Source organism: Sinohyriopsis cumingii, unplaced genomic scaffold (assembly GCF_028554795.1).
Source record: "Sinohyriopsis cumingii isolate HCF-2022 unplaced genomic scaffold, ASM2855479v2 utg000349l, whole genome shotgun sequence".
In the NCBI taxonomy this organism is placed as follows: Eukaryota; Metazoa; Mollusca; class Bivalvia; order Unionida; family Unionidae; genus Sinohyriopsis; species Sinohyriopsis cumingii.
Window position 1 is genome coordinate 837,663 of NW_028315889.1, and position 16,284 is coordinate 853,946.

General features: G+C 37.8%; 1 protein-coding gene across 2 annotated transcripts; it reads left to right on the plus strand.

The window, feature by feature from the left end:
- The first annotated feature begins 787 nt into the window (after positions 1-787).
- On the plus strand, positions 788-9,805 carry LOC149774306 (protein CLN8-like). 2 transcript variants are annotated; one of them, XM_089945427.1, is made up of 3 exons: positions 832-921; positions 3,641-3,774; positions 8,364-9,805. In XM_089945427.1, the coding sequence occupies exon 3, from the start codon at positions 8,397-8,399 to the stop codon at positions 9,231-9,233; it is 837 nt and encodes a 278-aa protein (XP_089801553.1). In that variant the 5' UTR covers positions 832-921; positions 3,641-3,774; positions 8,364-8,396; the 3' UTR covers positions 9,234-9,805. The 2 variants fall into 2 exon arrangements, with proteins under 2 accessions (XP_089801552.1, XP_089801553.1); XM_089945426.1 differs by lacking the exon at positions 3,641-3,774 and having other exon boundaries at positions 788-921.
- Positions 9,806-16,284: the final 6,479 nt, after the last annotated feature.

Sequence of the window (16,284 nt, forward strand, 5' to 3'; positions counted from 1 at the left end):
CTTTTCCATACTTCTTAATATTGTAAGTATTAGTGTAAAGGTGTTCCTTGCATTTATTACTAAAAGGCACAAAAATGTTTTTTTTTTATTTTTTTATTTAAAAATGAATTAAATTACAGCCCGAAATAACAATTTTTTCTAATTCCACACCAGATGAAAGTTCCCGTGTACGTAGAATAGTAAATGACCATGAATGTATTACATAAAGAGATTCCACTAGATTTAGCTTTGTATACATAAAGCGTCAAAGTTCTGGAAATTAATCTTCTTTAAGTTCAGTGCGACCGCTTCGGTGGTCTAAGTGGTTAGAGCGTCCACCTCGAATAAGAGAGGTCGCGGTTTCGAACCCCGGCCGAGTCATACCAGAGCCTCATAAAATTGGTACTAGAAGTTGCCTCTCTTGGCACTCACCAATAAGAGGTTTGTGTTAGGACTGATCGGCTTGGTGGCAGGATAATGATGCCCAAGTGTTAAACATTACTATAAACTGCCACTGAATGTAGCAGACATTTATAGATATGGCTGAAATTGTTAAAACTACGTTAAAAATCCAAAACACATAAAACTGTGGTTCAAAAGGTCACAGAGAGCACCTTTATGTATATAGTACGAGCATGTCACACGACGGAACGTTGTTTTTTTATATACTGACAATATGATAAGAGAGTTTATATTTTCGTCAGTATTTTTAAATAATATTGCAACAACGGGGAAGATACAGTACTTGAATTGGTATACTTATTTATCAATAACTATACCAGAAACGCTATTTATCTATTTGCCGAGATTGCCCGTCTGTTAGCCAAGTGATAGCAGTTAAAAGTACACTTCCATGAGTAGATCATATGATGAACGTCCGATTACTCGCTGCTCTGGATGATTTCTTTCAAGAAGGTGTAACGCAATATTGTAACATCAAAGGTAAGAGAAGAGAAAGTGTGTGTGTGTGTGTGTGTTTGTGTGTGTGTGATTTAGATTTTTAATGTAGCTTCGACAATTTTTCAATCATATCGCTACGATGTCTGCAGTGTGGCAGTTTATAGTGACGTCTAGCACTGGGACATCATGCGGCAGACATGTAGCGTATGCCCCACCCAATCACATTATTCTGACACCAGGCCGACCATTCCTAACACTAACATCTTAATGCTGAGCGCCAAGCGTGGCAGCTGTTAGTACCATTTTTATAAGTCTTTGGTATGACTCAACCGGGGTTCAAAGCCGCGACCTTCCGCATCCGAGGCGGACGCTCTAACCACTAAGCCACCGGAGAGTTCAGAAGAGAAAGTAACATGAACGATCGTGAATTATGACAGATCATTCCATATCCACGCCCACAGAGAGTAAGTCACTGACTCAAAACATCCACAATGAAACATGAGATTACGCGCGATGTGTGTGTTTGTTTCATTATGTTGCAGCGGCGATCTAATCGAGATCATGACCGAGTGAATGGTGAGATATGGACATACGTATACAGATGATGAAATCGACAGCTGGATTAATCTTGTTGTTGTTGTTGTTTTAGGGGTTAACGCCATTTTTCAGCACAAGACAGGCTATACATGCCGGCCAGTATTAATGGTGGAGGAAGAACCCGGGAAACCCCCGGAAAGAACCACCGACCCTCGAGAAGCTACCGGCAAACTTTCTCACATATCCACATTGGCCGAGCCCGAGACTCGAACCTACGCAGACAGCGGTGAGATGGCAGTGATCCGTGACGGAGAGCGCTTTAGACCACTCGGCCACTCGGGGCCCCTGGATTAATGTAGATAAGTACATAACAAGTACCTACACTCGAGCTTCTTTTAATTAAGATGTAAAATTACTTTTAGGAACATAAATGTTGTCAGGAAACATGGAGCACCGCTGCAACGCATAATAAAAAAAGATGTTATAGAGCAAAACTCAACCGTACAATCAGACAGACAAAGTCAACACCACATGTCCTACGCGTGTCGTAGTGGGAATAAAAGTAAACACAATTCTCGTGGTTTTCGGCTGTTAAGAGCAGATTGAAAGACGATGTATCTGGGGTAGATAATTTATATACATATCAATAATTATTTATTGCTTTGTGGTTGGTAAAAAAGGGCCACTCATTAGATTCTTTATAATGTGTAAAACGGGATATTTTGTGTTAAGTATTCATCCATTGTTATCAATCTGAACCTACTGACCGTAATCATGCCAAATGTTTACATCACTTGACAAAACCTAATCAGATATATCTACCAATCTCACATTCAGATTTCTGTATCGCGTGTTGGCAGTAAATATTATAAATGTCGATATGTTATGAGTGAATTGTTCATTAATTACCTTTCTTCAAACTAAAGTTAAATTTCATGATTGTATGAATGAGCCTACAATTACGCGCACGCCAGAAAGGAGATGGGGGTGGGTGTTGACTCAGCCACTGAGTTAGTAGATCTCATTGTTTAGATAATGTAAAATAAAAAGAGTTTCATTTACAAAAAAATTTAATTACTATAAAGGAGAATTAAAATATCGATGCATTCGGATGTTTGCTTAAAGACAAAATGAGAGGGAATTGAATAGTTCTACAATGTCTTAACTGTTCGACATAATTCTACACTGTCTTAACTGTTCGACATAATTCTACACTGTCTTAACTGTTCGACATAATTCTACACTGTCTTAACTGTTCGACATAATTCTACACTGTCTTAACTGTTCGACATAATTCTACACTGTCTTAACTGTTCGACATAATTCTACACTGTCTTAACTGTTCGACATAATTCTACAATGTCTGATCGGCTTCACGTAATTCCCCAATGTCCCAGCTGTTTGACAATATTCTACAGTGTCTTAACTGCTTGACCATTTCACGTTGTCTTAGCTTCTTTGCATAATTTCACACGATCTCAGCAGCTTGGCATAATTCTGCGATGCCTCAGATGTTTGACATAATTCTGAAATGTCTTAACTGCTTGACAATTCTACAATATCTCAGTTGTATGACACAATTCTACGTTTCTCTGATCACTAAAGTGCACGTATAAATATCTTAATAGGTCATACGATTCAAAATTCTAAGCAAACTTTCCACAGTAAATATCACTGTAACATTCAGTCTCTTTGTTTGAAAGAATGTTTATATCTAGCGCATCTGTTTGGATAGTTATCTTTGGCATCAAAGCCAAATACGGCTTATTGAACAAGAAAGAAGATGGAATTAACGTATGTTTCATTTCAGTGTGTCGGTTATATTTTTTAATTTGTTCTACATGAATGCACTATTTTCAGAAAAAATATCCGTTTTGCTTTTTCTTTACTTTTTCCCACCTTTTTGGCATTTTGGCCTTTCAAAGCTGGATTCGACTGATATATTTGTAAAAAAGAAATATGGTCAAAACCACAAATGTGTGTGTAGATATAATGCTAATTTTACAACAGTGTTGAGTGAGTAATCTGCTCAAGATATAGTCCCAGAATGCAGCAACAAATGTAAATGATATTACACCTTTCAAAAATTTAAACACAAACTTTAACATTATTCGAAATGATCCAGAAAGCTTTATGTTGATGCGGGAGATACAAACAAGACAAGAACTTCTAATATATACGCGTATAACCTGTAAACCTTAGTAATATTATGAAATCGTTTCAGTTAATGCAGCCACTAATGTTGGACTTATGTGACTTTCAATGAGTTCCAGAACTTTAACTTTGTTGAAGACAACACCGCTGTCGCCGACGCCGCTGGAAAAAGCATAAAATCGGCTTACAGATTAAATATAGAAGGTTCTGCTTAAAGCTATTTTTTATTCTTCCTAACATAAAACTCCATATTCTTTGCATTTATAAATTTATAGTGCCTCTTTTACGAATAATCGCATTTAAAAGAGTGATGATCAAAATGTTGGCGCAAGTATTCCCCGTCCTTGATACGTATTCGGAAATGACGTATCGTTAGACTAAAATAATTGAAAACGTAGAGATTATAGCTTAGAGAATTTGCGATAGATTTTGAAATAAAAAGAATAGCGATCTTGTGTAAATTTTAGCAATTGAAACGATTTTTGCTACATCTAGAGTTAATATTGTCATCAATAGCTCTAAGAAAAAGAAAATAAAGAAACATAAATATCTATTGTGCATTCGAACACAGAAGATCGATCTATACATATGTTCTAAGTGTTATGTCATCTCAGGCACACCGAGAATTTTTTTTCCATCAGATCTCATTTTTAGTCAAAATTATAAAATTTCTTTTGGAACATAAAAGTGCAGTTTTTTAAATGGTTGTTGGGGGTCACCACCGCAAAGGCACTCGTGTTTGTCAGTAACTATTGACAACACCCACTCTCTTTTTACCAGTTAACACAAGGTGACTAAACCACGCAGTTCGAACTCTGCCCATCGATTATTCAGTGCTCATATTCTTATACTGTCAGTTGAGCCACTCATAACTTGGACCACAGCTTGAATGGTATATTCTGGATTTTTTTTCTCTCGTGCGATTTAGGTACTTACGTACAAAAAAAATAACAGCCTGTGAATATCACTGTGTTATACAAAATTTTTTCCTTGGTAGTTAGTGTTATTTCGTAATTGATTATGCCTAAAAGTATAGAAAATTGTTATTATTCCCCACAAACTTTGCTTTTGTGACCAGGACAGTGATATTTTGAAATTTACATATTTCCAATGAGAAATCGGGCGAATTTGTGTATTTTCGTTAACATAAAGTCAGAAAAACAACATATGAATCAAATTAACATGTATTTATACTAAAGTAATGCAAATATGACCACATAAGATTTAGAAGTGAGTAGTTTTTCGAGATTTACGATTATACTGTAAATCACGTTCAAGAATCAGCCCTCAAATGTAGTCTCCCATCATGTTCTCGTTATACTGTCCTTGGTAGCGGCATTCAAAGTCCAGTATATCCTAGTGGAAACGCTCGCTTTGCTCCTTCGAGTACCCTCCCATGTTTTCCTTGAATTTATCAAGATGAATATCAAAGATATGGACTTTGAGGGACATCCTGTAGCCTATCGTGCTGTAGTTCTTCACCCGAGTCTCAACCAGCTCCACATAGTATTCGGTCTTGTGATTCCCCAGGAATCCCCGAACCACTGCGACGAAGCTGTTCCAAGCCGCTTTCTCCTTACTAGAGAGCTTCTTGGGGAATTCATTGCACTCCAGAATCTTCTTTATCTGTGGTCCGAAGAAGACACCGGCGTTGACCTTTGCCTCATACAGCTTAGGGAAGAAGTTTTGAAGGTACTTGAAGGCTGCCGGCTCCTTATCTAGAGCACTGACAATTCGTATCATAAGACCCAGTTTGATGTGTAGTGGTGGCATCAGCACCTTCCGAGGGTCCACCAGTGGCTCTCACTTGACGTTGTTCCTCCCCACAGAGAACTCGATCCTCTGTGGCCAGTCCCGCCTATGGTAGCGAGCCTTGGTGTCCCTGCTGTCCCAAAGGCAAAGATAGTAGGGAAACTCGGTAAAACCGCCTTAGAGACCCATCAGGAATGACACCATTATGAAGTCTCCGATGACCTCCCAGTCGTACTAATCATACCCCAGGGCGTCCAACAAAGTCTTGATTACTGTTGTAATCCTCTTTGAGGTGCACCGAGTGAGCCAGGGGAAGAGACGAGTACTTGTTCCTATTATAGAGCAGCACGGATTTGAGGCTCCTGGATGAGCTGTCAATGAAGAGGCGCCACTCGTTCTGTTTACAGGCGATTCCGATTGCCTCGAACAGGCTAGTCACATTGTGGCAGAGGCAGAGCCCATCTTGACGGGTGAAGAAGCTGGAAAAAGTTCCACTCTGTGTGTGTGTGTGTGTGTGTGTGTGTGTGTGTGTGTGTGATTTGGATTTTTAACGTGGCTTTAACAATTTTTCAGTCATATTGTTACGATGTCTACAGCATGACAGTTCATAGTTATGTCTAGCACTGGGGCATCATTCCGCAGACATGGAGCATGATGTCCCACCCAGTCACATTATCCTAACACCAGACCGAACAGTCCTAACACTAACCTCTTAATGCTGAGCGCCTAGCGAAGCAGCTGTTAGTACCACTTTTGTAAGTCTTTGGTATGATTCGACCGGGGTTCGAACCCGCGACCTCCCGCATCCGAGGCTGATACTCTAACTACTAGGTTACCGAAGCGGTCACCACTGCATGAATCTAGACGTCAAAAGCTCGGATTTGGACTTGGTAAGACCGAGAGCTCTGATCAAGTCGTTTAGGTCTTTTAGGTTGGGGTAGTATGTGCTTCTCTCTTCAGCTCCACCTCTGAAATTGTCATCTGGATCTAAGTCTTCCTTGCTGACTGTCTTGCTGGTCTCTTGTGAAGATGGCTGCTCTCTCCCTGAAGGAGTGTGTACGGGGAGCTTAGAGCAGTGTGGCACCGGAGCGATGGATGAAGTAAGGTCCGGATGCGTGACAGCAGGTGCATTCTTGCTAGTCCGACGTTTGGAAGGGTCCACCATGCAGCAGCAGTAGTAGCTGCTTGTGTGATCAGTGGGTTCCCGCCAAATTCTTGGGATAGCAAAATTCATGGCTCTCTTGTCCCCTCTGTACCATCCTACAAAAATACATTTACTTCACCCAAGACTAATGTGTAAGAGATTCTCGTTAAATTTGTCATATATGATATATTTTTCTAATAACATTTTAAATTGTAAAACATTTTAAAAATAAAATCTTTAACAATTTTAAAACTTTTAACAAATTTTATAACATAAAATTCCGAGCAACAATTGTCCATCTTACCTTCCAGAGTTTGTTTGCAGTGTTTGCTGGTGAAATGAGGTACCCAGGGTTTGTCTTGATCCCCGACAGGGATGCCGAAATATGCCTTGTAGGCCTCACACAGCTTAGCAAAATGCATCTGCCCGATGCTTGCAGCCTCTTGATGCCATCTCAGAAAAATGCAGATATGTATCCACTTAGGCAGCTGGAACTAAACTGAACTGGTGGGCTTAAGGCCCCTGTATTTATGCTAGTATTTATATCACTGCAAGTTCCAGAAAGTTCTAGAAGATAATCCAAGTTTACTTAGCACTGAATCTATCTGGAATGTTCTGGAAAATATGTAAATTTCAATATATCACTGTCCTGGTCAGAAAAGCAAAGTTTGTGGGGAATAATATCCATTTTCTATACTTTTGAAGCATAAGCAATTAGGAAATAACGTTTACTCCCAGGAACAAACAACAATAAAATTGTTACACGGTGTATTTCAGAGCTATTTCTTACAAACGAAATGAACCTATATAGCTACGTATGAACGTTCTGCCACATCAGGAACATTTGGTACTTCTAAAATTAACCCAATCCAAGCATATTCACCTTTTCTCGGTCTACGTGGACATGCCAAGTAAGGGGGTTTGTCATCAAATTTTGGGGAGAAAACATTTCAATATGGCATATTTTTGAAAGTGGGTGACAGTATTGACAAGACTTTTTGGAGCTATAGTGAGCTCTGGACAAACATGTATCTACCTTCCTTTAGGGTGGCATCTTCGCTAGGCTAGGTTCCGATATGATAACCCTATCTACACCTTGGCGTATCGATCAGATATGTCTGTGCTTCGGGTCTGTGAATTTCATTAGATGCGGCGGAAAGTCATCGCATCCAATCAAAATTAAGTTGTTCAAATTTGAACACTGTTCCTACATGATCGAAACAAGGGAAGCACACAACTTGAATGGACTGATAAATAAGCAATTTCCCACTGCCGGTCCATGCATGTACAAAAACTATTCACACCTGTAATGATTTCCCTCTTTTACGTAGTCATACTTTCGATGTTAAACTTACAAAGTATCCTTTTTAAGCCAATTGCCTGCATCATTTTCGACCGAAGTACAATGCACCGCTGTTACATGCTACTGATTAGTTAGAGTACATACTAAGGGATGCAACTCATTAAATCCAATATATGTCGCTGAGACAAAGCACTAAAATATATGTTCGATCCGGCAAGGTGTAGATAGGGCTATCATATAGGAACCTTGGCTAGCCAAGTTGTCAGGGCAACGGACAGGGTAGAACAACTAGAACAACATACCCGGAAACCACAACGGTCAGGGGGCCCACAGCTGTCACAATTTGTAATTCATAGAGTCCTACAGAATAATTTTTCACAGAGCCCAACATGCCTGCCAGCGGCCCTACCTTCCCTACATGGCTACTGTCCATCCATCCATCCATCTTTCCATCTATCCATCCATCCATCCATCTATACTATTGCATTAACACAAAGCTTATCTCATTGTTGGCATAGGTATAATCATATGGATATGCTGGTTCTGAATATGTTGCTGATGTTATTATTATTATTATTATTATTATTATTTCAGAGATTAAACTCATATTGCTGTCAGCACTGAATCATGGGGTTAGTTGAATATCTTCATCCTGCGTTGGAACATTTGGATTACAAACAGTCAACTATAAAATTAGCTTTCATCTGCGCCTCCTTTGCCTTTTTCAGCGCTCTCTGCTGGGTATCGTCTGTCGTATCAGGATTGACACTCACCTATCGAAACCTGCGGAAGAATGAACAGTTGTTTTGGAATCTTGCTATCGTACGGGCTGCATACGGAATCTTTTGTACAGTGATTGGTCTCTGGGCTATTTTCTTTGATTCTGAACTGATCAAAGATGTTGTGAATGCCACAACCCCCACTAGCTACTTTGCTCTAGCTGTTACTGTTGGGTTCTTCATCTTCGAATGCTCAGCGCTTTTAGTCTCTGACATTGTTTACAAGCAATTCAGTTATCTTTTAAACCTCCACCACTGGCTTTCTCTGGTTGGCTATTCAATGTTAATGGTATTTGATTCTCCCCACTATTTTGGAACGTGTGGCCTCATTCTGGAAATGAGCACGCCCTTTTCGTGCATATGCTGGACACTACTAAAAACCGGTTCGGCGCACACGCTGTTATGGAAAGCAAATCAATATATTCTTGTGCACATGTTCCATCTTCGTTCCGTTATTGAATGTTTCTTGTGGTATAAAACCTATCAGAACTGGACTAGAGTATGGGAGGCTATGCCCTTGCCAATGTTTCTTGCCCTTTACATCCAGCTGGCTCTGGTAACCATAGTTATGACCCCTTACTGGACTTACAAGAAAACCATCCAAATGATCAACCCCGTGGACTGGAATTTCGAGGATTCAGACATGAATAAGACCAAAAATGATTCCACTAAGAAGGAAAACTAGACAGAAAACGTATTTTTGATTCCTGTCCATGGCGTCTACTTTCTACAATTTAACTGAATATTTTGGCGTTTGCACTACAGTACCTGTAAGGTGAATCATCAGCACTCTCGTAATTTTCCAAAATTAATTGGCTACATACTTTCGGACAAGGAATGACAGGATAATGAACATTGTAGTCATATTCTGAGTAAATCTAATGTTTGATAGCAGATTTGTTCATAAAATATGCAAGTAATCTTATTATCTCTAAGACCAGTCCAGATCGTCTGCTCTAGTGTGTCATTTTGGAGTTTCTTGGCTTCCATTTTTGGGGGAATGATATAACCAATAATGTGTTCAATCTGCCTTTGTATACCAACTATCGTCATCATAAACAAACTGTCTTGTGAGTGATATAAAGTAGATAAAGATGATGATGATAGTGATGATGATGATGATAATGATGATGAAAAGTTATAATTACGTAACTCATTGCGGTCAGAACTTTCTTACAACCTTTCGCATAACTGAAAATACGGCGGATACAATAAATGTACTTGAACAATTACACCATAGTCTATTTTAGTCACGGGTCTTAATTAGTCAAACGTTTTTCGATTAAAATTTCTTAGTCATTTATGTTTTAGGTTTTTTGTCAACAAATACGTGTTCCCTTCTTTTATACATCTGCTTATATCTATTGCTGTTTTACTAGAAAAGAAGTTTTATCTATCGGAAAGATATTTATCCATAGGCCTTTACGAGAAAGGATTGTCCATCAGCTTTTATGAGACGGGTTTTCTCGTAAACTCTTGGTCAAGCTGTTTTCAAAACCCTAACGGAGAGAGAGAGAGAGAGAGAGAGAGAGAGAGAGAGAGAAGAAGAAGAAGAAGAAAAGACAAAGTTCAATCCTCTTGAAAGAGGTGTCACTTGACGATGAAGATGTGGCTACATCTGGGGAATTTTGCTTGCGAGGGTATGGGACCGAGCTGTAAAGACAGAAGCATGTTTGAGTTTCTGGCGAGCAAACTTTATTGAAATACTAAACACATAAGATTACATTCCAATATCAAACTACATAAGCTTAAATTACGGTTATACATATAAAACTACGATATTCTTTCACTTACCAACAGCATACATTGTATAATTTCTGCTTTTTAAAATATAATAGGGATAATTAAATATCGAATAAATTCACGATAGCAAAATAATCTAAAATTCAATATTTCAGACTAATACCGTAATTGAAATATATGTTACTGAATTTATTATAAAATGTCAACATATTAAACTCTATAATTTAAAGAGTATTTTATTTCTAAATTAACTAGTACTGAATATGAAGTTTGTAATGAACGTTACTTTTTACTATAATCAACTATACAATTACAAGTAAATATAAGTTCTTCAAACAATTAAACTTTCCAATACATTATATTAAAGAATAGTAAAGAAGTATTAAAATAATTCAATGTTTAAACGTACCGATGTTAGATTAACATCTTAACACTAAAAATTCGTATAATACTAAAAATCCTTATACTATATGAAAAATCGTACATAGACGATAATCTTACCTGCAAAGACAGAGTTTGAGTTTCATGGCGAGCAAACTGGCGTGCCCTAGGGTTGGGGCCTTTTTATATCAGTTTCTTAGGTCAATGCCAAATATGGACATTTGTCTGGTTCTTGTGTTCGCCAGAATCTCAATGTGAGGCTTCGTTTTCTCTTACATATTATCGTCTGGGTCTATGCACATTATTACGTAGGTACTTCTGAAAGATCAGCGCATTTGCTAGTCTATGAACAATCTATGGAATTCGCCTAGTTCATCTATTTACTTAACCTAGCGAATGTACCTTTTGCTGACTTTGAGATACAGGGCAATGTATGTATAAGACGGTTCGTATTTGATCATAAGGGCGCAATCATTGTTAAATAGTATATGATTATAATACCGAAATAAACAGATTTAATTTCAATATATTTTAATAGAAAATTACTTTCAATATAATTTAATCAAATCTTACTTTTAATACAATTCAGAGAAAATTTCAATCTTGTTACTTGTATTAAAAAATTCTGTCCTAACAGCTGTAGAAAAATTAGAAAATTTACCACCGAACGTTGTTTGAAATATTTACATACATGATTCCAATTAGATCAGCAAATATTTGTATATGTGTGTGTGTGTGTGTGTGTGTGTGTGTGTGTGTGTGTGTGTGTGTGTGTGTGTTAGTGTGTGTGTGTGTGTGTTAGAGTGTGTGTGTGTGTGTGTCCGTGTGTGTGTGTGTGTGTGCGCGCGCGCGCGCGCGCGCGTGCGAGCTCACTTGTTCGTTTGGATTCAGTGTGAATCGATGACATTCATGAGACTACACACCAAAGTACTGAGAACACTCTTCCGAACTAGGACCTACTCGGCTGCAAAAAGGCAAAATCTTGCTTCTACAAACAATTTTAGCATAGAACAATGTAAAAATATGATTTTTAGAATGTACCTTTCTCGGAATCTGGCGATACACACGCCCGAAACTATGTCTTAGATTGCCCGGTGGAATACTTGCAGAAAGAACTTCGCGATCAAATTACAGGGCTCCAAAAAATATTACCTCCTATTACATCCAAACAGCAATTACGAATACTTCCCTAAAATATAATATGCAAAGTTTTTGCATATAACATTCTCCGTTAGTTTCGTTTTTAATTCATATATGCGAGTCAACGGTGATGGGAAACTTAAGATACAATTGTAATGCCCATGTCCAATAAAAGCAAATAAATTCAGGATACCTCATGTTATTATATTGAAAAGAAGCCCCTAATATGTGGCATTTATATTATTCAGTGAACTATATCGGCCCCTATTGCATCATTATCTACATAGTGTTCTAATCAGGAGATAATGATTGTGCATTGTATGACTTATAGTGTTATTATGTCATCGATTTACAATAAAACTAATTTGGAGGTTGTATGCATATAACTCGATAGATAGAATAGAATAGAATAGAACAGAACAGAATAGAACATAATAGGATAGATAGATAGATAGATAGACAGACAGACAGACAGATAGATAGATAGATAGATAGATAGATAGATAGATAGTCAGACAGACAGTGTCTGATTCTAGGACGGATACTACAGAAATGCGAATTCTTTTTTATAACCAAAATTACATTGCTAAATTTACCATTTCTTTCTATTTCTGCATTTAATGTCCATTTCTCATTGAATACTTCTTTTATAATTTAAAATATTGTAAGCTGGATGATTTCTACCTTTGAACTTAGTAAATACTAATACGTTTTCTCCCGCTGGGTCAGAGGATACACCCTCTGTCATCATCGCAAACCATGGGTGATCATCCACTACAATCATTCATCATCTTCGGAACCTGTGCGGAGAATTTCTCGTGTCTCCTGCATATGGGATGGACCTACTTAACCAATTACTGGAAGCGCAAGTACGTTGTTCTCGCCATTGTGACCCACGATGACCTTTTATTCCATTTAAATGAACCAATCAAAGTTTATCTTCCACATACATTCACTTATCGATGGATAAATGGGGCACTCTAATGATGTGTAGGAGATCGGATTGTCTATGACGTAGTCTTGTTCATGCGTACTCATGAAAAACGAGGAAATTCCAGAACATGCTGGATCGGAAAGAGCGTAGCTGATTATGGGTCGTGGCTTTTGACGGCGTCCATCTGTTTGACATGGAATTTTGTAACTTACAGTTATTATTTGTGTGTATCTGAACCTTTTCCAAAAGGAATCATAAAAAAATCAGCATTTTGTTTCAGCTATCAAAGTTGCTGGTGTCATTTTGCGGTCAGGTTGGCACGAGTGACCCACAAAATGGAGGGAATTCAAACAAAGATGGAACACAGTTAGTCAAGCGTTTTAAAAAAAATGCATGACCTCTGTAATATGACAGAACAGTGAGAATATATTATAATTTTTTCTGATCCTGCATGATAAGGTTGGAGAAGAGTGCATGATGGGCTGACGCAATGGCAGAACGGAGGGTAGATGGTTGGAGGAACGCAGATTACCGAACTGCCTTTTTGTAACATCCTAAGGAAATAATCAATACTCGTTCTAAACAACATAATAACAACTCATTACTTAGAGACAATAATTAAATTGCAACAAAGTATCGCATTTGTAGAAAAACTGCATATTTTCTCAAAACATTACCATGATTGTTTATCTGCTGAGCAAGTGAATACATGCTAGTAGCTACAGTCTTACGAACAGCGATTTGTTCTTTAAATACAAGTCTGCTCTCGTTTTGGTTGATGGATTAGTTGTTGATTGTCCATCCAAGTCGTATTAGTGTTAAACCGGTCTAGAACTTTGACCGACTTCGATGAAATAAAACAGAACTACACATTTCACACTAATATGGCGAGTAGATTTTCGCTAACCGAGAGTCTAAGATCTACTTTTTTCCCCACATCAGCCTTTCAGATTCAAATGTGCATCAATGAACAAATGTGCCGTGTGCGAGATGACTCATTTTGTTCTTTTTACAGATTTCCTGACAGAACATGGCTCGAATGTTTATCTACAAGAACACTGATCATCCATTAAAAACTCAAATAGTGCTAGTCGATTGGAGTAGTTTTTGAATTGTCAGAGACATTTGACTTCATTGCCAACAAAAAGAAAAACTATGTACTGTTGAAATTTGACTCTAACGTTTATCAAAATATATTTACGGGAACACGGTTATTCAAATTAAGTTTCGATCATTTTAATATTGTTATTGCGTTTCTTCATAATACGTAATAATGATGCGGTAATGGATTGTCATTCCAGTAACGTCAGTGGAGTCGAGCAGGTTTCGAATTATCAGAGACATTTATCTTCACAGGTATAATTTTGTAAACTAGAGTCTGGGAAAAGTTTTTCCATCTAACATAAAAAAAAATATTGTGCGATTTTGTAACAACTGTCAAAGAATGAATTTATTGATGTAGCTCGATTCTAACGTTTATCACACTAAATTTATGCAAACACTGAGATGTATATTACTTGTGAAATATTTATATAGCAGGCCATCTAAAATAATCAGCTTTTTGCAACTGTCTACTTTTGAGACCTAAAACAATCGGACTTAAGTATATTTCACTTGTGTTCTGAGGAATGACTGGATATTAAATACCATTTCAAAGAAACTTTTTCTCAACACCTTCTAATTCAATACCCTTAACTATATGATTTTGTGACATTCTATTTTGAACTTTTGTCCCCACTTCCCCAAGGGTCCCAAGAAGTTGTGACTGGTTTAAAAAAACATTCCACAAAATGTGTTCTCTGTGCTACGTTTCACTGTAGGACTCTAGTCCAACATACCTATCCGACTTCACCCATGTGTACACACCAGCAAGATAATTACGCTCCTCTTCTGACAATCGTATACTCATTATTCCCACTATGAAAACAAAGTCATATGGACAGCGTTCTTTTGCATACCAGGGTCCAGCAACGTGGAATGAATTGTCTACTGAACTTAGACACAAAGACAGTGATCACATTCAAGAGGGCTCTCAGAACTCACTTATTTCGACTGCAAGAACAAACTTAAAGACTGAATAATGTTTCCTACCTTAAATATTCTCAGCATGTTTTTAATGTTATCTAATTTCATGATGTTTGTTTTTGTAATCATAGCATTATATGTTTTTCTTATCTTATAGGTGTTGTCTAATGTTGTAAAGCGCCATGAGCTTCTAAATATTAGGCGCTATACAAAGTCCTCATTATTATTATTATTATTATTATTATATTACCCTCAAATAATTCCAATTTTTATAAATGGACTGCGTTTTCTACGCTTTGATTGGATGTAAACGGTCAAGTGATACTGATCTGGAATTTTTTTTTACACATCGATAAATTCTGCTTACTATTTTTGGTTCCCTATTATCAGATCATTTGATGTGAAGTTTTATTAATAGCAACGCCTTACATCCTAATAATAATAACAACAAGCGCCCACCCACCCACTATTGTGATTTCCCATCAAAAATGGTAAGCCATAGCTTAAAATCGACCACTAGAAGTTAAAACAATGTAATTGCACAGACCTTCCTGCACTCTAATACTGACCCCTTTTGCCGAAGAAGGCATATGGCAGGCGTTAGAAGCCAATCTTCGGAAATTATTGCATTTCACATCGACAACATGTTACAGCAGCGGATATTAAAGGTCAGGGTCGTATGTCAAACAAGGGATGTCACTAAAAATGGACACGATTTTGCTTTTGAAAGATTGAAATGTGTACAAAGTAACAACGACGTTGCTATAACAACACGTGCCATACGCAAACGTAATTTTCAAAAAAAAAAACCCAGAAGAGATATTCCTAGTTTAACCGCAACAACCATTTTTTATATATCAAAATACTGATGGTAACAGTATATCACTAGTATGACCCGCAATGACATTCTACCCCGTATAACTATAAAGAATCGAGGAAACTAGTCTAGCGAAGATAGGGCAATGTATTCTACCGCAGTTAAGAGGCTAATGAAAGAAAACTTTGATGTACATAAAAGTAAACGCATGGTAAAAGAGTAAGTTTGAGAATTTAAACGGCGGTACCAAAACAGATCAATTCAGATGTAAGATTAGTTGATCTGGGGGGGATACCAAGCCAAAATGGATCCCTATTAGATATTTACAGGCAATTTTAGTAGCCCTAAGAAGGGCTTTTTGTTTTTAGGCAAACGTTCCCCGTCTGTCCTCTGCTTCCCTGCATAGCTGGGCTGTTTTGCTTTCTTCGTTAGTTTCTCCAGGAAAGGCATAACCATGAAGTTTAGCGATGTATTTAGCCGCCTCGGTCAGCTGGCGCAAGGAGAACTCTGAGTAAGCTTCATAATAGAATTGGCTCAAAATTCTGACTCCATAATGCCATTGTGCCGGTCGTGGTTTCTGTGTACCAAGAGAGCGCCAATTAATGTATTGGACTGCATTGACGAAGTGGCCCTCTTTTTTGATATCATCAATTGCCTTTCCCAGTCCCATATTCCGGTAGATACAGCCTTCCTTTT